The 26,646-nt window shown below is 38.3% G+C and overlaps 1 protein-coding gene and 1 long non-coding RNA gene across 3 annotated transcripts in view; one reads left to right on the forward strand and one right to left on the reverse strand.

The window, feature by feature from the left end:
- Positions 1–23,186, forward strand: part of LOC108240356 (mannosyl-oligosaccharide 1,2-alpha-mannosidase IA) — a 168,263-nt gene extending 145,077 nt beyond the window's left edge. Inside the window, exons 5-12 of one of the 2 annotated variants that reach the window (XM_017423754.3) lie at positions 6,586–6,680; positions 10,489–10,615; positions 11,321–11,414; positions 12,512–12,627; positions 14,889–15,108; positions 18,937–19,109; positions 20,205–20,320; positions 21,823–23,186. In XM_017423754.3, the coding sequence (XP_017279243.1) occupies positions 6,586–6,680; positions 10,489–10,615; positions 11,321–11,414; positions 12,512–12,627; positions 14,889–15,108; positions 18,937–19,109; positions 20,205–20,320; positions 21,823–21,964 (1,083 nt within the window). In that variant the 3' untranslated portion in view covers positions 21,965–23,186. The remainder of the gene's footprint in view (positions 1–6,585; positions 6,681–10,488; positions 10,616–11,320; positions 11,415–12,511; positions 12,628–14,888; positions 15,109–18,936; positions 19,110–20,204; positions 20,321–21,822) is intronic. The other variant, XM_017423755.3, reaches the window with a different exon arrangement.
- LOC119617779 lies at positions 1,417–21,578 on the reverse strand. Its single transcript, XR_005234188.1, has 4 exons — positions 21,482–21,578; positions 20,174–20,349; positions 17,954–18,048; positions 1,417–2,019 (listed from the first exon to the last, which is right to left on the reverse strand). It is a non-coding gene; the product is annotated as an uncharacterized LOC119617779 (long non-coding RNA).
- Positions 23,187–26,646: the final 3,460 nt, after the last annotated feature.

Here is a 26,646-nt window from a genome sequence, read left to right on the forward strand (position 1 = left end):
TCAGAAACTGTAAAGATTCAGATTTGTTGGGAAATGGTGCTGTGACCTGTGGCCTCCTCTGCTTCTCAGACAGCTCAGACCAGCAGCTTGTGAAATGAAGAAAGAAATCAATGTGCAACAAAGGGTCTCCACCTGTCAGCCTGTCAGATCCAGCTGAAGGAGTAGATATATTGGACAGGACAAGTGAAGCGGAGACTTGTAATATTCCTTTCAATCAGTGATTACCGCAGCTTGTCTCTGAAACACCTTTTAAAGCATCGGTTTCATTTTGAATATTCCTGTGTTCACCCATGAACATCCAGAGAAAAGGAGAATGATAATGATCCGTGATAGGAGAGAAACTAAACAAACCAGGTGCAGATGGACCTTTTCTTCCTGTCACTGTGCACGGAGCAAATGAGTGTTTGATTAAGACCTGAGCAGAATTAAGTCTCAGACACCTCTCAGCTCTCTTTAAATCATGTTTTGTTGGGTTCTTGAGTGTGAGCAGAACATCTTGACACCAATTATAGATATATTTAGAAGAAAGAAATAATTACACAGATCTACCGCAAGTTTGCAGTCAAAGCCATGTAGAAACATGTTAACATCAGTTTATTTACTGTTTTCAGGATTTTTTCTGTATAGTAAAAGCTGAATTTTACTTGTATAGATTCCTAAAACTGGAAAATGTAGATTGAAATTTTGATTCCAGACATGACCAAGGACTGTACAACCTGTTACTTTACCAAAACTAGAAGCTTTAAGTGGAAACATACTCAAATACTGAGGCATGGAGAGAGCCAGCAGTCGAAGGGAAATGGAAGCGGAGTGAAAATATCTGCAAAAATCAGAAACCAGTAATGTGAACATTTGCATTGGAGCATTCATCCAGAACTTTTATAGAAATGTTAGGTCTGCAGTATGAGACTGAATTCTGATTATGAAGCTAAGATGAACAGGGGAGCCTTGGAGAGCTTTATTTCTCTGAAACTCCACTTAGACCTTTTGTTTTATTAGTGCAATTTTTGGCTTTGAATTGGTTTCTGTGCATATTTGCTCCCACCACCTACTGTAACTGAAACAAAACATTTACTAGAATTTAAAGATCAGGCACCTTCAGGACATAAAAATCACTTTTCTCTTTTAGTTTAATTGAGAAATTTGTAGGAGTTTGAGACTTTTAATAAAGAAATAAAAATTTTCAAGTTGAATAAGGGTGCAAACATAATACAACCTACTTCACCAACTTTCTGAACAAATAACTTAACAGTACATCACAGAATATAAAAGACAATGTAGAATTTTTTTATTTATTTTTCCATCTATTTAATGCTGTTTTAGAAAACACCTGAACATCTACAGATGTACACAATAACTTCATGCAGTTGTTTTATAAAGTGGTTTCACAGACAATGTATATTTTTTAGATCATTGACAGGTTATTTGTGTGAAAAGCTTCATGTGAGTTCAGTAATGTTGACCAGTGGAGAAGGATCAGTGTTTGGTGGAGTTTAAGCTTTAGTTTGTGGTCTCTGCTGCCTTTTTTACCTTCTTTATAACCTTTAATTTGACACTAATGAGAAAAAATGTAAAAATTGGTTTTGCATGTTTTTGTGAGAAAAGAGAGAGCTTTTTACTTCCAGTATGTTTATAAATAACCAAATTAACTTCTCTGGTTTAAAGAGAATGTTTTTTTTTCCTTTTTGCAAACGGGAGATTTTTTAAACATCCTTTGCATTTTTCGAGTTTAGTTGTTATTTTGGGACCTGCCGTGATTTAAAATGAACTCTTCTTACGAATGCAACTGGTGTTTTTAAAGTGACTGCCTTTGCTGTTTCTGTATGAAGATATTATGCATGCTGCCTGCATGTGCTTTGGTGTCAGAAGTAGAGGACAGAATCAAGGAGACCATAAGCAGTCCTCTGAAACCGAGATGAAACATAACTTCAAACTGCAGATAGGTTTTCCGCTGCTGCTTACCAGCCATTTCTCATCTTCAGGAGATCAGGGTTTCAGCTCGCTTCGTCTCCTGCATCTCTGTAATGGGAGTAAAGTGGAGGTGAGATGAGCTATAAAAGAGACGAGGCTTTGTTCTCTTATTAAAAGCCCCCATTTTTTACAGAGAAACAGTCATGGGGGGATTCAAGGAAAGCCAAGAAAGCTCTTCAGTGGCTGCTAGAACCCTTCAGTAACCAGTCACTCAGTTAAATTTTTGTCACAACATATTTTCCTGATGCCTGTTGTGAAGTCAGACTTCAGAATGTGTCCTAAATATGAAGCAAAAAAGAGCAAAACAAACTAAAAACAGGACTAAGTTAGTACTTAGGTCAAAAGTATTAAGAGTCCAAAACTTTTATATGACTAAAACCCTTGATGTCAGTTAGTTTTAGGTGGAAAAAATGGTGATATTTTTCTTTTTTTCTCAGTTTTATAAAAAAAGCCAGATTGGTTGTGTGGAAACTACAAGAAACACTAAAATGTACTTGACAGGTTTCTGAAACTGTCACGCTGCGACGAGAATAAATGTATTCCCTCAGACACACACCTGTTATTACTCTGAGCTTTTAGGCTGGATTTGTTTAACGTAGAATAACTGTAATTGTAAAAGTAAGATTAGAATAGATTTCAGTTTTAAGCAACTCATAATCTTGGTGAAAATAGTAGTAATAATAAAAGTTTTGTTTTTTGTTTTTTTAAATCAACTGTCCTGTTTGTGTCTGTCTTTAACATCAAACGACTAATTTTAACGGTTATAAGAAGAAAATACGTTTAGGTGTCAATAATTCTTATTGTAGTTCACACTCTTACCTCCTGGTGTCAACAGGCAGAACAAAGTTTGGGCTGAATGATGGAGAAAAAGTCTGACAGGATTTTTTGGTTTTTTGAAGTGGGGTGGTCTCCCAATAGTTTTGTTAACAAGGAGAAAAATACAAGCTTCTATCAGTAGCTCTGAGAAAAGCAAAATCTGGATCAAAACAGACAAACATACTAGTGTTTCAAAACTATTCACTGAAAAATGGATGTGGTATGAAGTACATTTCTGAGGCAGGAGTTGAGAGGTTTTACTGGTAAACAGAAGTGGCAGATAAAGAAAAGTTTCTTTTCTCAGAGCTCTGATGATGTTTGCTGTAGGAGAGATGACATGCATGCCTGATGAGTGTCTCTGGCAGTTAAGAGCTGATGGAGAAGCCATTTGTGTCAAGCCTCCTATTCTCAAACCTACAGAGAATTTTAACTAAAAGAAAAGAAAGCGACCCGTCGCCTTCGATCAATATTGCTCTTTGCAGAGATCCTCCATTCTTACGTCAGGCAGGCAGAGAATGTTAAAAATAAAACTTGTGAACATAACCAACCCAGAAATTTACTGATAGCCTAACTTTACAGAGCGGACACGCGGGGGGAGGGGGTGCAAACACATAAAGTGCATTTCCAGCAGCACTTGAGTAATGAAGCGCGTGTGTTGGAGGAGGCTCTGTGAGGCTGAAGAGACGAGCAGCATGTCAGGGAAGACAGATTTATAAACGCAGCTTTTAATTTAGCTCCTGAGCTGCATACAGTAAATCACAGAGCAGATGTCAGCTGAAGGGGTTTCACTGTAATCAATCAACTAATTTATAAACAAGGTAACAAGAATAAATGAATGCGAGATAAGTGGCAGGCTTTGCTTCATGTCTGTCTGTTAATGTAGCAGTGGCAGTTCATTTAAATGTGAATAATTGCATGAACAAAACTATATTACAGAGTTAAAATGATGCACAAACGCCACACAGATGTGGCTCTGTGTGTGTGGTTGTGAGGTGGTGGGTTTGCCGGAGCAGTGATGGTGGTAGAAAAGGCCAATGAAGAGAGATGAGACCAGGCGGCGGGTCATTAGAGCTCACTTTGATAAAATAGAGGACCAGGAGGCTCTAAAGGGAGTGCAACACACACACACACACACACACACACACACACAGATCAAAAACAAACATCAAGACTTCAGCCGTGCTCCTCTCTATGAGCTCTTGATAAACAGCTAAAACAATATGATCTGATATCAGTAAAAAAAAAGAGGAAAATATCTCAACTCTTCATATTTTATTTTATTTTATTTTGTTGAATCTCCACAGCACTCTCAACAGGTCTTTGCATGAATAAATCTATTTCATATCAGATAACATGATGAATATTCACAAATTCCTGGTGAAAAGTTTTGTTCTCGGAGTTGTCATCATTTTTCAGTTTTCTCATCATTTAATTTTTTACCACTTTTTTTAACTTATATAAGTGGAAATTAAAATATTGGCTCAAATGCAAACCTGGAGCAGACATTTATTACCATCTATACTGGGCAAACATTAAAGCCTCTTTAGCTGCACTGATCTGCTGGAGCTTTTAAACATTTGACTGTAATGAAGGATCTTGTCCAACATGATACTTTCTGTCTGACATCAGATATCTGACAGCATCTGTAGGAGTATCTATTTTTAAAGTCTGCATGGAGCAGAAAAAAGCACAACCCGTTTGAAAATTGTCAATTTCATTGTTGTTTATTCAGCCAAATATGAATGTGGTTTTTGTTTTTAATTGTGTTTGAAGCGTGATAAATAATGTGGATGTTTTGGGGTTTTTTTGTCATTGTTGTTCTTTTTCATATTCGTTGTGGTTAGTTAAAGAGTGAATGAATGGAACTGTGTGGTATGTTTGGTTGTTTAATGCATGAATACTTAATAGGTTTTCAATATAAAATGAGGAGTGCTTCAAAAAAAACATTTTTAACAAAAGGCTCATAAATGTCTTGTGTGAGGAGAGTATAAGGTTGTAGGATTTGAATTAAAAGCTCAGCATTTTTTGAAGGAACTCCCTTAGTGTCAGAGTTTTAAACTAAGATCATCTTATTATGAGAATGAACAGAACTGTAGCTGTTTTGGTCAAAACTCGTAAACAACATTAAGCTCGCATCTTGCAAGATGTGTTAGCGTTCAGAGTATGTCCTGAAGATGACTTTCAGGTACTACCATGCCAGGTTTGTGATAGATGTCTATAAAATTGACTGAGTTTGAGCCATTTATGTGTTTTCTATGGTTGATTAGCCATGGCAGCCATCTTGAATTGGCAGCCATCTAAAAGTTAATGACTTACAGAAGTGCATCCAGTGATTTCTTTCAGAGTTTTATTAAAATTTGTCCCGTAGTTCATGGAAAAACGGTGCTGAGACCAACAGTTGATGCTACAGTTTTCTGCAGAAATGTCACACATTGTGTGGCACACAGAAATCTGAGCTCAGTGTTTGTTAAGTTGGATGAGTTATAACCATTTTCTGTTTTCTGCAGTTGATTAGCTGTGGCAGCCATCTTGAATAGGGTTGACCCCAAAAGTTATGCAGTGATTAGTTTGATAGTTTTATTAAACTCTGTCCAGTGATTCATGAGACAAAAAAAACTATCTGTTTTAAGTGACCAGCACAAGTCCATGTGTTCTAAATATGACATGAAAATAAAAATGTGCATATATATTATACAGCTGACAACCCAGTCAGCAGCAGAAACACAACACATGGTTAAAAATATGTTTGATTTACACTCACAGAGAAAAAAAAAACAAATTGCATGAGATTTCCCTTTTGTGGCAAAGCAATCAGTAATAGCTGCCTGCAGATCCTTGAATACACGGCACAGTGGATTATCATAATTTTATTGGTCAATTGTTTGTATACTAAAACAATTAGGCTCAAATTGTAGCTCACAGAATCAATTACTGTCTCCGTTGCAACATTATGCGTTCTCTTCACACCCCTAAAGACGTGTGGAATAAAGAAAATCCATTAGCTCCTATAGTGTTGCAGTATTAGATATTCACTGAAGCTCAGAAAGTCTCATCAGAATCACTGCAGACTACAAACTACACACAGCTAAGACTTCTTCTACCATAAAAACAATCCTCATACGAAAGGTCAGTGGTTTCCTCCCATCTGGCTGCAATTTAGTTTTTTCCCCCCATTTTCTCCTCATCTCCTTCAATTTTTCTGCTGAGTCACTGCTCTGCTCAGCTGCTACAGTCTCACTGTCCCTGATTCTGTTTCCACCACATAAACCACACACGTCTCTTCTCAGTCGCTGTCTGTTATATAACTCTGCCCAGTTTCTCTCACCTCTGCTCCGTTGTCTTCCAATCACGCATCATTTTTTGTCAGGCATTCAGTCCGCTCGGTCTTGCTTTTAAAATAAAACCAAAAAAAAAAGTGTTCTCTCAGGGAAGCAGACTAATAATTCATCTCATAAATGATTTGTTAACTCCTCCTCAGCATTGGCTTCAGAGCCGGTGGAAATGTCGTATAACAGCAGTTTAAGACGGACTGTTGTAGATTAGATTGCTTTTCCTCCTGCTGGACTTGTGTTGTAACGAGCTTTATGTTTTACATAATTAGATTTAAAAAGGAAAACTGTGGGGAAACGTGTTCGGAGCTTCTGGTTCCGAATCCTGTCACCATGACTTTTTTTTTTTTTCTGAACTAGGTTGAGATGAGAAGCACATTTGTAATTATTTATGTGTGAGATATAAACAGAAGGAACGATAAAACATTGACATGGGTCTATTCACCGAGATGCTTTTCTCTGTTTTCAGGTGTTCAAGAATAAAGCCGTGGAGCTGGGAGAAAAGCTCCTGCCTGCCTTTAATACACCAACAGGAATCCCCAGAGGAGTCATCAACCTGGGGAGGTGAGTCTCAGCACCGGCCCTCACCTCCAGCTGTCCTCCATCTACTCTCAGCAGACAGAAAAGATGAGCAACAACGGTTCTAAAAATCAACAAATAGCTAGTTTGGTTCACAACAGAACCTAAATATCAGTACAGAGCAAAATTTGTCACATGTGCACACACACACACACACACACACACACACACACACAGAAAATCATCCAAACTTGTGACTTCAGCTCCTCATTAATGTTAAAATCTAACGGATGTGAGACCCACAGTTTGTCTTTACTGACAAGTGATCAGCTGCAGCTTTATAGCACAGATGACATTTGGATGACAATCTGTTTATAAATTCTTTGGAAGATCATATTAATAATATTTGCATGCCTCTAAATGAGTATTGTTGATTTTTAATCTGTTCCAAGTCATTGCTTATCTAATTTAAAATCTCTATTGACACAGTGGTGTTAACGCCACGGTCACGCAGCACAACTTCAAACCACTTTCATTTTAGCAGCCATTTGACCGTGAAGCTTTACTTCTGGGTGTGTTTGTGTCGGCCTTATCACTCAGAGGGTAGGATGTAAAACCTGCCTGTTGCTTTTTGATGTAACAGTTTTAAAATTACACTGAAATAAAGCGAAAAAATTGTGTAAAAAGATGTAACAAACTGTTGAATGCTGATAAACACTGCATCACTGACTGTGACGGGAAAATTATCAGTAGTCTGTATTTTTGCAGTGATTGTTTTGCCTTGCCGGCAGAAAGGATACAATATGATGTTTCATCTGAGATTTAATCTAAATATCTGATCATACTTAATTGAATTTTCTCTTTTAAACTCCTTTGTAAATGCCACAGTAGTTAGTCCTGCTCTTCTCATCTCCCAATTTTATCATCTTAGACGATACTTCCTGGCACCTCTGTCTTCCACCTGCTACCAATTACACCAGCAGCCAAACTGGGCAGCTGCTGGCAGATTTAATTACCTTTTTCCACAGTTAATTTCTGCTACATCACCGACATGTGCCGATGGCACAGATGGACAGGAGGAACCATGCTGCCTATACTGCCCCACACAAAAACAATGTGTAGGAGACCCACACACACAGACACACACGACTTCAGTTGTCTCTCAAAGCTTGACTTGGACAGGAAGCTCCCTTTATTTGTGATGATGATGGTGACGTTCACTTGGAGACAGTCCGATTTTAATCAGCTGACAGATATTGGCCACTTTTTAAAAATTGTCAGTCAGCCATGCCTGCACATATTTAATCAAATATCAATTAGAAAAATGAAGCTGCAGCAGCAGCTGCTACAGAACAGCTCTGTGTAGCTCACAGTGTAGTGTATTTTAAGCAAAAATGCTCTGTTATCTATTATTTTTAGAGGTACAAGTTCCACAGAAGGTTGTTAAATGTATATTTAAGTTGCATAATTGTTATATTTTGTTAAGAAAAAAATGGGCCTAAAGATTTTAAAATCAATTTTGTATGTCAATATAGGCCAAAGAAAAACTCAAATTGTCAACATTTACTGTCAATAACTATGTTGTGTATTTGTGTTGATGCTACCTGTGAGCAAAACCACTTTAGCCAGTTTATAGATAGGAGAAAGATTTTATTTATTTATTTTTTAAACTGCTAAAAGAAATTACAAACTAGGGAGTTACACTTTTTTACATTTGATGTGGAACATAATAGGATATTAAAATTGTATACAGGCTACAGGAAGTTATTATTATGAGCTGGAAAAACATCTGAATAGTATTTTAGACATTCTAAATATACAAAGATTATAAAAAATAATGTTCAGATGAATGTTCTTTCCTCTGGCTTGTATTTGTTTATTTATATATTTATTGGGGATGGTGCGGTAGGTGATTGTAAAAGAATCCAAACATCCATCCGCCCATTTTCTTTACCTGCTTCTCCTTTCCGGGTCACAGGGAGCTGGTGTTTGTCTCCAGCTGTCCCACCCTGGACTGGTCCCAAGTCCATCACAGAGAATGCAACCAAACATTTATTATATTAACACATTTTAGAGCAAAACTAATGTGTCAGAGCAGCTAAACACTTCAGGATATTCCAAAGTCCAAACAAAACCCTGTCAGTCCTTGGCCTTCATGCTGCCTTTTAACTAACCATGTAACATAAGCTGGAACTGACTCAGAACTGAACCAGTCCTCTGTCCATTTTTATCAACCCAACAACAACGGCAGGAAATACTCTGTTAGTGTTTCAGACAGAGTCAGGAATCATACGAGCAGCTTAGATATTCTACAACTTTACCTCTAATTGGTTTCAGTGATGTTCTGCACATACAGAGCAGGAAAGTTCCCACCTTTGCACTCAGTTTTATTCAGAGGTCTCTAGTTTGAGCTGAAGTACAATCAAATCTGTAAAATTTCTCACTTTCTCTACATTTTGTCAGCTTATTCAGCCATTACTTTCAAGAAAAGTCTATCATTTTTTTCCTGTTAGAACAGCTTTAAAATATAACTATCTCTCTATAAATCTGTGTGAAAAATAAACGAGTCTTGCTTCTTTTAGATGTTGCATAACTTTCAGAATATTTTCTTTGCCCCTCAAAATTCTACCAGGTTATTTGTGAAATAACTGAACAAAACTTATGCTGAATTTCTTTACATTTTTCCTCTTAATCAATTATCACAGCATGTTAGCACTATATTTGAGTAATTTAACAAATGTTAAATTAAAATTAATACAACTTTACCACTTCTATTTTTTTCCAGTCGGCTAAACAAAAACAATTTCAGCTCTTCTGTTAAAATGCACAAGATGGCAATTTCCTCAACGTATTATGCATGACATGGTATTGATTTTATCTTTTCACAATTCTTTTTACCACCTGATTATGTTCCTGATTGCTGAGAAGAGATGTGCATTCATTAAAGGGGGTAAAAAGATTAATGGATTTGTGTCTGTGATGCTCCAGTAACGTCCGTCTCCAAACACCACCTGCTGCCCTCCAGCTCTGCGTTAGATTCTCTGATTGATTCTTCATAAACAAAGAATAACATACGACTGGAACAGAGCTGCTAATGATGCATCATCCAAACCTTTAATGGGTGCATTCATCAGAGTGCAAACTCACATTACTGACACTTCTTTTTTTTTCTTCTGCATCTCCCCCTCCTCTCAAACATTCAACCCAATTAATTATCCAGCATCTGACATCCTTCTAAAACACTTAGAGAGTATGTAAAGTCACTCTTGTAGTTCACTGCCTCCACTAATCATCTGTGAATGAAACAAACAGAAATTTAGGTTTTCAGAGTGATGATACACTAACTGATGAATTATGCCTTTAAATGGAACTTGGCCATACTGCACAGTTTAAATTTTTCTTTCATAAAACTTGACCAAAACATGAATAATAGATGGAAAAGCAGCCTCGTAATTAGTTTATTTTTAGCAGACATTAACTCAGTTTGCCTGACATGTTTAACTGAATGTTTTTGTTGCTCCAACATCAACTGCTGAGTTAATTTTAACTACCTGGAATATCAAAACCTCCACACTGCCAACGTCGAGTTATCATCCGAGCTGCTTCACAAACCACATAACTGGTTCTGCTCAGAACATTTTACAGGTGGTGTTAACAAGTTCCTCTTTCTGAGTTTACAGTGTTCAGCCTCTCTTATTGCTTACAGTAGAAACACAATCTCAGCCAAACAAGTTTTAAAACAATGCACCTATAAGTGTCCTGAACCCGGCTGCTCCTGACCTTGTACGTGTACGTGCCTCCATGTGAAATCAATGATACTCACAGTCCACCTGTTTGAATGTTATCTCTGTTGCAGTGGGACCAGCTGGAGCTGGGGCTGGGCCTCAGCTGGGAGCAGCATCTTGGCCGAGTTTGGGACTCTTCATCTTGAATTTGTGCATCTGACTGAGCTGTCTAACAACCCAATCTACAAAGAAAAGGTTCAGTATATGAATCGTGTTGCAAGCGTTAAGGTAGTATCTCACTGGGCTGCGACTCGTGGGCGTGCAGTTTTCATGAGAGATTCTCCAAAGTGTACCGAAATATTTGTGGGGGTTCTCCATGTCCTCTTGTGAGATGCAAGGACGTGCAGTCTTGTCGCTTGAAATTTAAATGCTTAAAAAATTTGTGGGACAAATTTTCTCTCAAAATAGTCTGAGTTGTTGTGGATGTTTAAAACCCATCTCAAGAGTGCTCGAGCTGCAATTTGATACCTGAACAGGAGCTCTCCTCTGAGGCTAATGTTCAGGTCTAAAAACCACACCAATGATCAGTAACTATTGAAAAACTAGTCCAGATCTGCCTTTCTTAATTTCAAAAGCGTACGCCAGTAGATTATTTTAAAAGTGGGGGCAGGTGTGATGTGGATGGAGGTGGGCAACAAAAATAATGTTCACAGCCTAGAATACAGTCTTGCATGGTGTGTACCGGACAGGAAGCAGTGATGTTTGAAACCTTGCATGGCCCACGGGTCGCAAAATCTGCGTATTTTCTATCAGTTTTATAAATCTTGAGTCTCCAGCAGTCCAAGCACAGTGAGATACTACCTTTACTTTGGTGTTAAATCTGTACTTTACTGTTATTTGTTAGGCCAGGAGTAACATTTTATAAAATTCTTTAAAATACCATGTGACACATCTGTGCAGGTGATGAACATCAGGAAGCTGCTGAACAAGATTGAAAAACCTCATGGCCTGTACCCTAACTTCCTCAGTCCAGTCAGTGGCAACTGGGTCCAGCGTGAGTACTCGGAGAACACAGGACATGTATAAACATGTTCCTAAAATATGGATAAGTGTTGCTGATTGTGAAGTCAAACTCAATGACTTTCTTACAAAAAGTTAAAAATAATCCTGGTTTTGAGGTTTGCTTTTTTGGTTAAGGTTAGAGTTGTGTTTCTACAGAGTAGGTCAGGATTACAAGAATTTGAATCTCTTTGGTCGCATATTTTTACTTTTCTTCTTTCCATTTCGCACACCCGGCAGATTTTAAGCTGCTGCTCGTGTCAGAGGTTTTTTTAGCTGCTCGTCTGTATCCATCAGTCTACTTTCTTTCATTTTAATATCAGTCTCATACAGTAGCACTGGCTATATGACTCCCATTGCTCTGGGTTATTGAAATGATAATGAATTCAATTACCGCAGAAAATTGGATCTGTCCAATTTACCTGAAAGGAGGTAAGAAAAAAAAAAAAAATCACAAGATAAGATGATGCTGGGAGTGAAGAGGTGCTAATCTGGATGATTACAGTGGCTAATTGTTGCAAAAGAGCATGCAGGAAGCAGAATATTAAATAATAAATATCAACACACAAAAAAGCCACTTTGGCTTCCCTCATTTGTTTGTGTCAAGGACGAACAGCAGAGATGTGATAACCTTGTGGGTGAGTCAGTGACTGTGTTTGTGCTTGCATGGAGCATGAGTGGATAAAGAGTCATGTATGCCTCTCTGTGATATCACACTTATCTGTATGAGACTGAAACAAGTAAGGGCAAAGAGAAGAACCACTTATTTTAGTTTAAATTAGAAAATGATTGTGTTTATTTATTCAGAGTTTACCTTGGTTGGGTGGGGGTGTCTGACATACAACAAATTGCCCTGAAAGCTAAACTTAACAAAGACTTAATTAAACAGGGACTTTAAGTATTCAGGACTAAAACTAAATACCCTAAATAAAAAAAAATCTGCTAAATTAGACATTTGCAGACTTAATGGAAGTTTTGTGAAAGTGTTTGCTACAAGTTAAAGAGCTTTACTAAAGTAAACGGTGTACAATGACTCTAAACAGCCTGGAAAAGAAATTTGAATCAATAACTTTATTTGTCTTTCTTCTTTAGATCATGTTTCTATTGGTGGACTCGGAGACAGCTTCTATGAGTATCTGATAAAATCGTACCTGATGTCAGACAAGACAGACGAGGACGCAAAGACGATGTACTACAGCGCGATGGAGGTATGAACACCTTCATCTTTTAATGCAAACAAAGTGCTGTTCAGGCTCAATGCATGGTTAAACAAAATCAGGATTACAATCATTTGCATAAGCTTTTGATCAACAATGCTTTAAGACAAAATGCAAACAACACAGCAGCAAGAAAATTCCTTTAAGTGAAAGACAACATCTGAAACCCTTTCAGACATTTAATAAACTCAAGCTGCTGAACAACTTCAACAAGTTTTTATTTTGCATTGTTAAATAGTTTTGTTTGTTTTTTTCCCGATATGCTGCATGGCTCAAATATACATAAAACAGTCTTCATCTTTAGGGATGATAATGTTCAGCAAACTGAATCTGGGCAAATAATTACAAAACACGCACTGTTTATATGTTATATGTACATGTGTGTATATAAAGCCTAAAACCTTCAGGCCTTTGAGATGACCTCATTAATCACCAGAGGATCAATCCGGAGGTAGAATCACTAATTATGAACTCTCCCTCTCTCTTGTGACTTGGTATTTAATGACCAAGAACTGCCGTTCTATCAGATTAACTTACATGCTGCATGTTTTTTTCAGAGATCTAAGGTGAGAGCACAGCACAACTAATTATCTTTGCCATTCAAATAAAAAGCAGGCTACTAATTAAAACTGTTGAATAAGAAAACATTTTCTATTTCTGGTGTGTCATGATTGCCACTAACTACTGCTAATTAGTGACAAAATTATCTGTCTGAACCATGAGGAAAAATAAATTTTTATCACAAGGTTTTCTAAACTTTAATAGTGCAGACATTACTGGTTTGTCCTCTGTTTTTTTATTGCATTGGATCTTTATCATGAATATATAAGATGCAGTAAAAAGCAGCAGTAAAACAGGACATCACTTTTAAAGTACTATGGAATAACAATTTACACAACATTGATTTTATTTTCACACTAACAAAAAAAATCTAAATATAACTTCAGGTTCAGAAAGGAAGTTTTGGTTACATTTGCACTGATTAAATATATTTTAAAAATGAGCCATTCGGGTGTCCTCCTATAATCCGTCTGACAAAACATAGAAGCAGCTGCATGTTAGCAAGAATGTTTGAAATGTTAATGCCTTTCAGTTTTTCCCAATCTAAGGTGAGAGCACAGCACAACTAATGTTAAAATCCTCCAGATGCGTTCAGTTAACTGTACGGCAGCTTTGTCTTTGTGATGAACACAAGATAAACTCATTTGGGAAACGGCAGCTTTGACTGTTCAGTTTCTAGCTCTGGTTGGAAGAATCAATGTGAAATTTGCTGCCTTAAAGTATCTATTCAAAACTAATTGGAGAAGTTGTATCTCTAATTCTGGTGGTAATTGGATTATTGACAGCCTAATGAGGTTGTTGCAGGCACCTGTTTGGTCAAGTCATCTGTGGCTCTGAATATGTTAATTCAGTCCTGCTGGTGGGTACCATCTACCACCAGCAGGACTAAATAAAATATTCAATACATGTTAAACTGTATGCTTAAACACTACAATAGATGCAAATGATATTTTACAAGAAAGTAGTGAAGTCACATCAAGTAAATTAACAGTTTCTGAAGGTCTTAATGAAATACTTAGTCAAAATTACAGTAAGAAAAACACCCTATAACTTAACAGAAACATGTGACAGCTAACTACATTAGTATCACTCAGTATCTGAACTTCACTTTTAGAACTGTTACTTAAATTATATATTTTTTTTTGGTAATGTCCAATAATGCTCCATTAGGTGACAAATTTAAACTTGTAAAATTCAATATTTGTAACTGGGGTAAAAAAAACAATTGGTGCCTATCATATGGAGTAGTTACAAATAAATGAGAACCTTCTTAAAGTGATGATATGCTGACATGCCAGATCACTTATTATTCAACGCTACTTTGGATTAAAGTACTGAACATTAAGTTAGTAGGACCAAAATCAAAGACATGCATGGATAAAAATGATCTAAAGGTCTAATTATTGTTTTTATAATTATCTCTTTTCAACTAACCTTGAAGAAGAATCGATTTTTTTTATTTATTCTTTTTTAGATGAACAACCAACATGGTATTTTGATGCCCGTATCCTTTCTACCACTCTGATCTTAGGTTTAATTTCTATAAAATAAGTAATATTGTATTATCTTGTAAACATTAGTTGTTAAATGAAAAGAAGTGGCGACAGATTGAAGTTCTTGTTGGTCTCTCACTACACGAAACACCATTTCAGTGAGCACATGACGCTAAAACAAACTTTGTGTTACTGCAGGCGATTGAAGCTAACCTGGTACAGAAATCACCTGGAGGCCTCACCTACATGGCTGAGTGGAGGGGAGGAATCCTGGACCACAAGATGGGCCACCTGGCCTGCTTTTCTGGGGGCATGATCGGGATCGGGGCTGATGATGGAGCACCAGAGAAGAGGCAGCACTACCTGGACCTTGCTGCAGAGATCACACACACCTGCCATGAGAGCTACGCTCGCTCAAGTGAGTAAAACTAACTCAGGTAGGGGGATGAAGGCCACACTGCCTTGCTTTAAAAATAAAAAACTGCAGAATTTCACTATTTCAGTTTGTTCCCCTTTATCTTACATGTAAAGCTGTAAAAATGTTTTGTTTTTTAACTATATATACATTCAGAGTAGTGTAGTCAAGGCCTGAAAATGTGCTTGTTTATGAGTTGCAGTCTTCATAGATGTTAGATGTAGAGATTTATAGAGCTTGTGCTTTATTTCATCCTTTACTGAACAGTGGCTTGCCAGGTCAGGGGCACTAATTGGCTACATTCTGTCTACATTTCTGCATCCCAGTGGGCTTTATGTTCCATGTCTACTCACAAAACTGAATATGCATTGATGCATACAACTTGTGGAAAAGATGAGAAAATACTCCTTTTAAAAATGGTCCATGTCAAGCCTCCAAAGCATCTGCAGCATCCCTAACATGATGCAGCTCTACATTACTCCCACCAGAGTGACAAACCTTTAGCTAAAGCGGCTTTGACTGAGTAGAAATGAATTTTATCTAAACTATAAATGTGATAATCCACAAAAAAATGTTGAATACATAATTTCATCTTGTACCTGAGATCCCATTAGGAGAGGTTATGACAACATTCGGTAAGAAAACCATCTAACTGAGCAACACTGAAAATAAAAAGAGCCTCAGGCTTCCTAATTTGTTCTTTAGCTGGAAGAAGCAGCTTTTTACGTGGATTCACGTCAACACAAAGGTCTAATAAGGAGCAAGTTATTTTCTAATGTTTCACAGCTGTGGGCAGCAAACATGGAGCATCAAAGTATGTCTGAAAATGATAATCACAGTTTCTTATTTATTGGGAAGGAAGAAAGAGAGAGGGAATCAAGCAGGGAAGAGTAAACATCGTTGTAAAATCTCTAGCAGCAAATTTGCTGTGCCTCTAACATATAAATGAGACTGAGCGTTGCACTCAGATGCTAAAAATGAACCCAGGAGATAAAAGAAGGGGGAAAAAATTCAGGAAGAAGCCTGCCCACATGTTTTTCAGAGACTATTGTTTGATTTCTTCCTTGGCATCTGTCCTGGCCCTGACAATAATCTTCTTTGCTCCACTGTTAGGTAAGGATTCATCCTCCACTCTTTCTTTCCTTTTAATTCAGCAGTAAGCTAATGTGACTCATCACATAATGCTTTCCCTGATACGCTTTGAATACTTTTGATCTGTAGGCCTAAAAGGCTCCTCCAGTTTTCTTTCATAGACTTCCACCAGGTTCTCTTTTGGGGTCTGTGAGATGCTTAGCAGCTCTTGGATAAGCTGGCTGCATTAAAGAGCGAAGTGAGATTTGCTCTTGCATGTGTGTGAAGTGGCTCCCATTTATGTGTTTTAAACACTGATGCTGTAATGGCTTTACTGCTGCTGCTGCTATGGATTTCTGTTGTCTTCACAACTGAAGTGTGATGCTGAACAAGCAGCAGGAAGAACAAGAGGTTTCAGAGAATCGGCGCTTTGCTGTATTTATTCCAACTATTAGAAGTGAACAGTCCCTTCTAATTAGGTCAAATAATAGTGCTTAATAAACACAGTGCTGACTGGTTCAAAATTAACCTTTTAAAGAGAAAATTGTGGAGTAACTCAGACTCTGTCACTCATCCGGCTCCAGCCAGAGCTCTGAAGCTCACAGATATCAGTTTGTGAAAATTTGCATTTCAAACTCGCAGCCAGTTGAATGGCTATCCTGAGGATTGCCAAGCACCTGTTATCTGCATTTGTAAGATAATTTCCTAGGCTTTAATTTTGAAAAGATTTACACATACTACGCAAGATTATGTTGGTAAGAAGATAATGGAGTTAGAGCTAAAAATGAATTTAGCCTCCAAGTAGCTGTTCATTTCCCAACAAAGCAAAACAAACCCTATTTAACTTTTACAGTGTATCTGATGCAATTTTGGAGAAACTTTAACCAACTTTGCTGAGAGTTTTGGGTTTGTGTTGGTTTAAAATTCACCAGCTGTTCAGAAAACCATTTAGTCAACACAGACTGTAAGGAAAACAGAAAGCAATGAAGTTAGTGTTAAAATAAACAATTCAAGAATGTTTTTTTACTGGTTTAAAATAAGCTGCTGCCTCTCAGCTAAAGAGTATCATGGTGAATCCTATTTCACACCCTGCCACTATCATTTACCCTATCCCCGTAAACCTGCCCACCCGCTCTGTGCGTTCACATTTATTCATACCAGAATTACCAGTTGTTAAAGACGCTTCTTTTGTTTAGCTGCAGATGAATGCAAAAAGATGTCTAGAGCTCATGTAACAGAGACCATAACTGATGAAGGCATGGAAGTCCAGTTAAAGAACCTGCCCATGTGTTAATGTCAAAAGAATTGACAACAGCTGGCGTCTCCTCCCATTTGGTAGATCAATATTTCAACCACTACCTCCTGGGCCTTGGAGACAAGGTCCAAGGGGGTCATTTAAAATGTAGAGGTAACTCTAGGAAATGGAATTGGACTTCAGGGTCCTGTTTGGGAGATGACCTGTCTGTAGTGATTCTGACTCTGTATCGATCTCTGATGACGGAGAGACAGTTGAGCTAAAAGGCAAAGATGTCAGTTTACCTGTTGATCTCCATTTCAACCCTCACCTCCGGACATCGGCTAAAGATAAAGATCCTGAACAGCTGCAGCCAAAACTGAGCTTTCTTTGAAGTTGCCCGTGCTCAGCCCTCATCCTGCTTCTGGATGAGCAGCTTTTTACGAGGGCTCAGAGTAGAGATGGTGGTTTTGGCTTCTATACTTTTTCCACGGGACGCAGTCTTAGTGAGCAGATTATTTCTCATAGTTGGATTTAGATTACCTTTGTGTGGACCCCTGAAAAGATGACGGGTGATCTCTGCGACATGGTCCCACACAGTTTCACTGGGATGTGACAGAGCTAACCAGCACGCCACCCTGAAATAAAGGGCAGTTCAATAAATTATATATATATATATATATTAATACAGAATTTAGTGTACTGATACTTTAACCAACACTTAATGTAGAAAAAGCAAAAGACTGTTTCAGTTATTATACAGCTATCTGAATTTTTAGAAAAGATTAAATGAAGTTCAAACTGTTAACCTGCCTAATCTTCTCTGGAAGGTTGTGGCAGAGCATAGAAACTCTAATCTTCGGGCCTGAACAGAGTTTGTAAATCAGAATCAAAATCAATAACACAGGAAAAATGGAAGTCAATAAAGGAGGACTCTGTTAAATTAATAAGATGTTTGAGAATCTACACTGAAAAAGTTATGGCATGAAAATCTGCAGAAACTCAAAGGATCCTTCTTTTATTAAATGTTTTGTAAGAATGAGACTACTACTGAAATAATATCATCTTTTATGAGTGGGGGCTCAGCTTTAATAGCTTATCATCCAACAGGTTGTCATGTATTCCCATTACTACCTTTTTATATACTGACTGATGAATAATGAATACTGTAAACCATTAAGAGCTCTGATGCCTCCATTTGTTGTGTGCTGTAATCCACCAGTTGATTAAGGCCTCCTGCTTTTTGTCCAAGTAGCTTTCCCATTTCTTTGCAGAATTTCAACCAGGGTGCAAAGATCTTTAGTGGACACAACACCTGCTGCTCCAAACATATTTTAAAAATAAGCTGTTTCTAAATTTCAAACACTGTCCTGGTTGTTCTAACCTTGCAAAAATACATAAAGTACAACAGACTAAGTAGCAAGGCTGAAAAAATCTTGTTCAATTGATGATTAGTGTTTTCATAGCTAAAGATAAATTGAAAAAAAACCTTAAATAACCATTTGATTTGTGTGTCTTTCTGTCAGCCACTAAGCTCGGCCCTGAAGCCTTCAGATTCGACAGCGGAGCCGAAGCTACGGCCACCAGACTGAGTGACAGATATTACATCCTGAGACCAGAAGTCATCGAGAGCTACATGTACATGTGGAGACTGACCCACGACCCAAAGTACAGAGACTGGGGATGGGAGGCTGTTGAGGTGAGATCTTTAATTTAGTACCAGTACTTAGGTTACATAAGATGAGAGCCTTGAAAGGTTAAGTAGGCTTCTGTGCAAAATGTAACCCAAAATTCATTTGGCTTATGTAAGTTTAAAGACTTTGAGGCTAGAAAGAAAAGGTATTCCTTGTGGCAGAGAAAACGATGAGGTCATTTTTCAACATATGTAAAGCTCATATCAACCATTTGGTTTCTGTCATCTTGAAAGTAAAAACTTCAAATGGTCTTTTTTTATTTTTCAGAAAATGTCATGAATTTAGAAGTTTGTCATACACAGCTCATGTCTCAGTAAATTTCTTTTTTATCTGTTCAGACTTAAGAGTATAAGATGTAGCAAAAGTGAGTCAAAACATAGGAACTGCATATTTATTTAAACAAGTGCAGTGAGTAATTTTCTAAAATATACTTCTCTTATTGGTGACCTAGATTCTAATTTTCTAGGTTGTGCTCTCACCTTTTATGTCAAATCCCTTTAACACTCTCAATTAGCCTTTAACCATCATGTGGCAGAATACATTCACTGGTAGATCAGACAGTTCCACTACCAAGGAGGGAACGCTGTGCAGGAATCACTATTATTAATGTGGCAACAGACAGGACATTAACGGTGGTAAACTGGAGAGGGCTGGCATGAGCGAGTTAGCATTAATTTAACGTGCACACACACACGCAGTAGAGGAGAAATCAGGCTGACGAGTTTGACGGGCCTGTAATTATCAGGCACAAAGGTTGGAAGCGGTGAATAACACTTCTGCTCAGGAACATCAAGCATTAACACGTCAGGGTCTTTGTTAATTAGCACGTATAAGCAAGCCCTTTGTAGCTGCGGTAATAATGAGCTAATCTGCTCGGCTAGCTCAGCCACTCTTGTCAGATTCAACATTATTTGGGCTTCAGTTGTCCAGCTGGGTGAAATACTTGGCGGGTTTTATCATTCACTGACACTGTTATGTTTGTGTGCTCCAGGTTTCTAATTAAACTTTCTACAATAAAAAAGAAATATGAATTCATTTGTACAGTCAGACAGAAAGCGGTCGTGTTTACCTGCGGCCTCTCCCTCTGTACTTCCTGTCAGGCATTGGAGCAGCACTGCAGAGTCGAGTCCGGCTTCTCTGGGATCCGTGACGTCTACACCATGACAGTCAGCCATGACAACATGCAGCAGAGCTTCTTCCTCTCAGAGACACTTAAGTAAGTCCCACGTTCTCCTCAACATCCCACTGGTGAGAAAAAAAAAGACTTATTTAAAAGTCTGCTTGCACAACCACCACCGCCATGAAAGTAATACAGGAGCTGATAGCGAACGTAAGAGACTCATCTCTACCTGTTATCTGTTCTGCCCACGAAGCACACTCGTGCTTTGAATGAAACACAGACACAATCTGTGCTTCACAGGAGATTCTAATCACGCTTTGAATAAGATACTTTTCACCCATAAAAGAAATAAGAACAGTGAATAGACATTTCAAATCTACCTGTTCTTATTCTTGGCTTTTAAAGTTACACAAACCCAACTGCCACACTGTATCATGGAAATGACAAAGCTGATGGTTTTGTTTTAAGTAGGGACATGAGGAATCATTCAGGTCAGCAGTCATGTTTCACTCCATTCTTTACATGCCTCTTTAAAAGCGAATTGACTAATCTTATCTAAAGCAAATCCCTGATGGTGAATAATTTAGATCTTCCAAGTAGGAGCAAAGTACTGCAGCATGACAGCTGTGGTGGATGTGGTCAATGTCTGATTAAATGATACAAGAGGGCAGCTGCAATAGAAGAAAAAACGGACAAGGTCTCTGTTGTTCATCGTAAATGATGTTTGTAGAAGGATGACAGAGCAGTATGACAGCCAGATGTTGGACCGGTACAGCTTGGATGTTTACAAAACCCAGACCGGTGCAGGCTGCACCCCTCAGAGTACTCTTTGCTTCCAATGAGCCAAACTTTGTGACCAAATTACAAATTAGTCTTGAGCAGTAATCTTCTTGGCTTCTTGAAGATTTTTCTTCTGACACTGGCTGCTTGTTTATGTTTAGAAAGTTTTGCTTTTTGTTTTTAAGCTACAGATCAATAAAGCATAAAGAAGCAACTACAACCCAAGAGCCGTCAGAAACTTCTTCCAATATTTTCAAGGTAGACGAGTTGGCAAGGCAAAACTGCAAGAAAATACTTTATTTTTTTTTATTGCAGTCTCACTGAATTTTGAATGCCTATTTTAGTCTGCTTGGCTTATAAAACTGCAGTCTAGGCCGCTCAGGTGTCAAAATACAGCTGTGTTGATCCTGAGATGTGTTGGAGATGCCTCTGCAACTATTTAGAACATGTTCAAATTCAAGCAACAGGACTCCTCACCTTTGTGACCCGCATGAGAAAACTGAGGATGACTGTGAAGGCAGCGTAGCATCCTGGAGACTTCCTCACGAACGCCGTTCACCAGACCCAAAAAACTATAAACAGCAGATAAAAGTCACGAAAAAGCCAGAAAATACTTGAAACAGGTTCTGAAAAGTGACTCTAGCATTTTAGTTTATGTGCTTAATATTTAGGCACATCGCTGGTTTGTTTTAAAGAATTTTAGGTCAGAGTTAAGGGTTCAGGTACAAGGACAGGACAAATGCTCAAGAAAACCAGCTGCTGTGTAGCATTATAGTCATACTTTTGACTTGGCTGACGTTGTTCTCGTTGTTCTATAGGTATCTGTACCTGCTGTTCTCTGACGATGACCTGCTCTCCTTTGAAGACTGGGTCTTTAACACAGAAGCCCATCCACTGCCCATCATCCGTAAGAGCTGCCTGCACGATGAAGCAACAGAAGAAAAGACAGTTTCTGAATAAAGCTGAACACTTAACAAGCAGAGACAGCTCCCAACACAAATGTGCACAGACTCGTAAAGATTGTAAACACCAGGTCAGAGTCTTTTCAGGAGTGGGTTATTGACTCAGTTCCTTTCCAGTAAAGGATGTTGTTGTTTTATGCTGTGATTGTATATCCTTTCGCCGGGGTTGCTTCCTGCTGGCACTTGTTTTCTGTGGACAATCAAGACAAACATGACTTTCATGAAAAGATACGTTTTTTTTCTTTCCTTCTTTCCTCTGTGAGGAAACCAGTATAACTTACAAACCCAAATGTATGGGAGGAGGTTTGAACTATGGGCCATATTTTCAGAAAGAGTGAAAAATCTAGAAAACCACTTCAGTTCTGCTCCTTAGTTTTGTTTATCTTTGATTACCTTAAACCTTCTAGTTCCTGGTTTTCCTTTGTGATTACACTCTTCGGCCAAAGGTTTCCTTGTATTTCTAGTTTCCTCTTTTAATGAAGTGTTTCTGGTGAAATTTGAAGGAAGGCTGAAATATACAATAGAAATTAAATAATGTACAGCCAAACGTGAAATGTGACTCTCAAATCCACCTCTGAACTATTTTGATGTCATGTTTCTTTCTGAAACAAGTTTGAATGAGTTTTTTTAAAGGTCAGAGATGTCAGGAAAGTGGCTCTGTCTTATGCATCCAGGGACCATTTTTAAAGAAATATAAATGTTGGTTTGTGGCTCCACTTCACGCCAACAGTCCTGTCAGCCTTTCACATGAAACTGGAGTCCTCTCCGTTGCGTCACTGTAAGGGAAACGAAGGTGTTAGCTGGTTTCTGTCTCACTCTGCCTTCACGTGTTGCAGGCTGAGAAACTGCAGAGACAAGCTTTTATTTTGAATCACCGTTTCTTTAATCGTTGCTCTTCGGCACAGTTGTGGAGTGAATGTGATGTACATACAGACGGAGCGAGTGACACCTGGATGAGTTTGTCTTGACTTTACTTTGTGTCTCTTCATTTTTTTCTAAAACTTCAGTGGCTTTTTTTTTTCTTGGTTCTCTTGATTTGCTTCCCTCAGGTGTTTCAGTAAAAAAAAAAAAAAAAAAGAAAATTTTAAAATTTCCAATTTTAAGTCTAGTTATTTGCTGATATTATTACTTATTCTTACTGTTTGTTTTAACTTTAATTGTTGAATATTTTCAAATACTGATTAAAAAAATGTGCAACTTTGTACATTTAAAAAACCTGACTGTTGTGTCTTTATTATTAGAAAGCTTATTTACAGGATGTCTTCACAGACTGGTGGAAGATTTCAGCTAACTAAACCAGAAAATGACTTGGTAACAAATCCTCCAGCTGTTCCTTCCAACATCTGAATCCTAACTTTACAAAAGATTGAAGAAATTTCACATCAACTTTAAATGATGTAACAGTGTATATATGACCTAATTATAATTTAATTCAAATGTCTGGGGAGAAAAAAGATGCAGATCTGTTTAGCTAAATGTTTCCCACAATACATGATAAAAGGACAGTGTAATTCTTATATTATGGGATGTTGTCTGGTTTCTGCCAACAAGTCTTTTCAAAGAACACATGACTAAATCAAACAAATAAATCGTCCTTTTAGTAAACATCTTTGCTTCGTTCAAACATCACAGAAAACGAAAGCAGAAGTGAAGGAACTGTTCTGATTCAGCAAAACCTCCAGAAGGTCTTTAATGAAATGGAATAATATTCAGTTCAGATGGTTATTAGCTTTACTTAAAAACAAAAAAAGCTGTTTACTGACTAATAAAACACATTTTTCCACTATTTTGACCAGATAAGCACGCACACGCACACCCTTTCAACCTCCCAAACTCAAGTTTGCGCATTGTTTTTTAGGTCCGCTGGTTGTGGCAGCTATCTTGAATCAAACTGGAGATTTACACCCAATGATTACAATCCATCCAGTGGTTCATAAGATATTTTGCTGACAGGGTTGACAGCAGCAGTTAATGCCAAAGTGTTAAAAGCCGATCAGTTGGTGCTTGGCAGGTAGGTCAGGGATGACTCTCAGCTACTACCACACCAGATTTATACCCATTACTATGTTTGCTAAGTTTACTTAGCTGTTGCAGCCATCTTGAATTGGGTTGGCTCCAAAAGTTGATCAATTCTAGAGGTACGTATAATCTTTTCTTTTAGTGAAAGCATCATTAAATCCATCTAGTTGGCTGGGAACAGAAGCAAAAACCTTCATCAGCAGGTGATACCAAGAGGCTTTAATGTTTCTAGTTAGCGTTCAGTCATAAGGTCTGAGTCAGCAGAAGCTCATCCTGCTTTTACTGTAACTTTCCTCTGAACTACAGCAGCAGGATACCACGGGACAAAGACAAGCAGACAAAAAATGACTCCGTTCTGCACAATGACCCGATTTCTCTTTTCCTTTTCTCCCTCCAGAGAAAAGACAGTCCAAGAGGTTCTTTGGAACAAATGAAACCTGCGCTCATATGCAGACAGATTGCTGATGAGGGGGAAAAACCCGGAGAAACACCACAGATGTTATGAATTCAGTCACTGTCTCATTTTCCACAACATCCCAAATTTAAAAAGCTTTTAGAAGCAGATTACAGTGAGCAAGCTAGCAGCTACAGACACTTCTTGGACGGATTTCTTTTGAAAAAGTAATGATCTGGATGCTTGATAACCACAAAGACTGATGGGAACCCTGTACTAGTTTGTCTGGTGCCATTATCTAGTTTTATGATTAAAACTTGTGATCATTATGCAGAATCTGTTTAATGAAAACGACACTCTTTAATCAAGCTATGATGCCATTTATTATTCACATTCAATTATAGATTCTAATTAGATTACTAATAGTAGTACTAGAAGCTGAGTCATGTGGCCTCTTCATCATGAATCTTTTCAGTGACATTAGGAGGGAAAGAAAAAAAACTGAAACTGCAGTATGTTTTTGGCAGAACTGGCGATAAACCTGTGTTTTCTGTACATACTGAACAGATGTATCCGCTCACAGACAGTGCTGTGGAGCTCCAGTCTGGCCTTGTCACAACATCCTGCGCTCCTCTCTGGCTGCCAATACATGAAGGTCTTCCAGGCAGCCCTCGTCTGCTGCCCCAACACCTTGTTAGTGTCCAGAAGGGACTGCAACTGCATAATCAGCTCCAAATAGTGCTAAAAATAACACATTCAGCTCAGGGGTCAGAGGCAGGAGGGCTGAGCATCGGCAGGTAGACAACACACACACCCACACACACACAAATGTCAGACTGTAGCATTGCTTGGGGACTTTAAGCTGGAGGCTCTTTCATGAAGGTCACACCAGAGGTTTTCTTAGCAAGAAAACAACCTTTCAGTAAAACAGCTAATAAAATAAATAATGGCACGTGCAAAAATTGATGTTTGTTTTTTGAGGAAAAGATTTCATTTCAGTTTTACAGTAAAAACAAGAAAGATATGTTATTAAATATTTACCTACAGCCTGGTAACTACTGAAACGTCTGACTGACAAGAATTAACTCTTTTTCTGCTCAACTGCCTTGGAGTTTTTAAAAATGCTTTCCTTGTTTTTACATGACTCTTAAATTATTGATGAAAATAAATAACAATGTTATTCCAGGTTCTAAACTTGTAAAATCACTTTTTTCCTTCTTACAAGGAATCTATTTCCTTTAGCCACTTGTTCCTGTTCAGGGTCACGGTATAGGCAGCCATCTTGGGACCGTGAAGCCGCAGGTTTGATTCCCCACCATTCCCATAGGTCGTGGTGACCCATAATTCATGGGGTCTTAAATAGCTGCCAAACTGAGATACACACATGTATCTGTAGCACATGTGTGATGAAGCCAAAACAGAGAAACTTTGTCACTGCGTGGGTGCGCAGAACGACAACATACAGCACTTGTCTCCAGCCGGCTATGGTGAGAGGCGGAGGACAGGTCCCTGGACAGGTCCCAGTTTGTCACAGGGCCACGCAGAGACAAATGGGACAGACAATTCATGCTCTCACTCACACATATGGTTTTGGACAGTGGGACAAACCAAAGCGCGCGGGAAGAACATGTAAACTCCACACAGAGACGGAGATGTTCTCAACGACTCACTATTCTGAGTCTCAGCCCGGTGAGATACCGCCTGAAGGCAACAGAGCTAATCTACTGCACCACCATGCAGGCCCTTACAACAGTGGTGACCAACACTGGTCCTGGAGAGCCACCGTCCTGCAGGTTTTAGGCGTTCCCCTGCTCTTCAGGTTCTGCAGAAGCCTGTTAATCACTCAGTCAGTCAGATCAGATGTTTCCCAGCAGAGAAACATCTAAAACATGCGGGACGGACACCACTGCCTTACGAGAAATGTGCTCTTTAATTGCTGTTCAACAGCGTCCTGACCAGGTCAGTAAATGTAATTACTTTTTTAAAAATGGGGTTTTAAAAAGAACAACGTAGTGGTGTGTTAATTCCATTAGTATTTAATAATACATGTGATGCTCTCTGATGTGTTGCTTTAAAAATCCTCGTGATGATTTTTGCATCTTTATAGATCGGTTGTTTAGTAGCAGGCCTAACCTGCTTTTGTCAATTAAGTGTTGTAATATTCAAAGGCTTTGAAGAGCCTCATGAGTGGGGATATTCAAACCCAGAATCCTGTGGAAAGCTTAAGCTAATTGTAATGGCTCTCGTGATCATAAAAATTCATTTGT

Source organism: Kryptolebias marmoratus, linkage group LG16, assembly GCF_001649575.2.
Source record: "Kryptolebias marmoratus isolate JLee-2015 linkage group LG16, ASM164957v2, whole genome shotgun sequence".
Taxonomy (NCBI): Eukaryota; Metazoa; Chordata; class Actinopteri; order Cyprinodontiformes; family Rivulidae; genus Kryptolebias; species Kryptolebias marmoratus.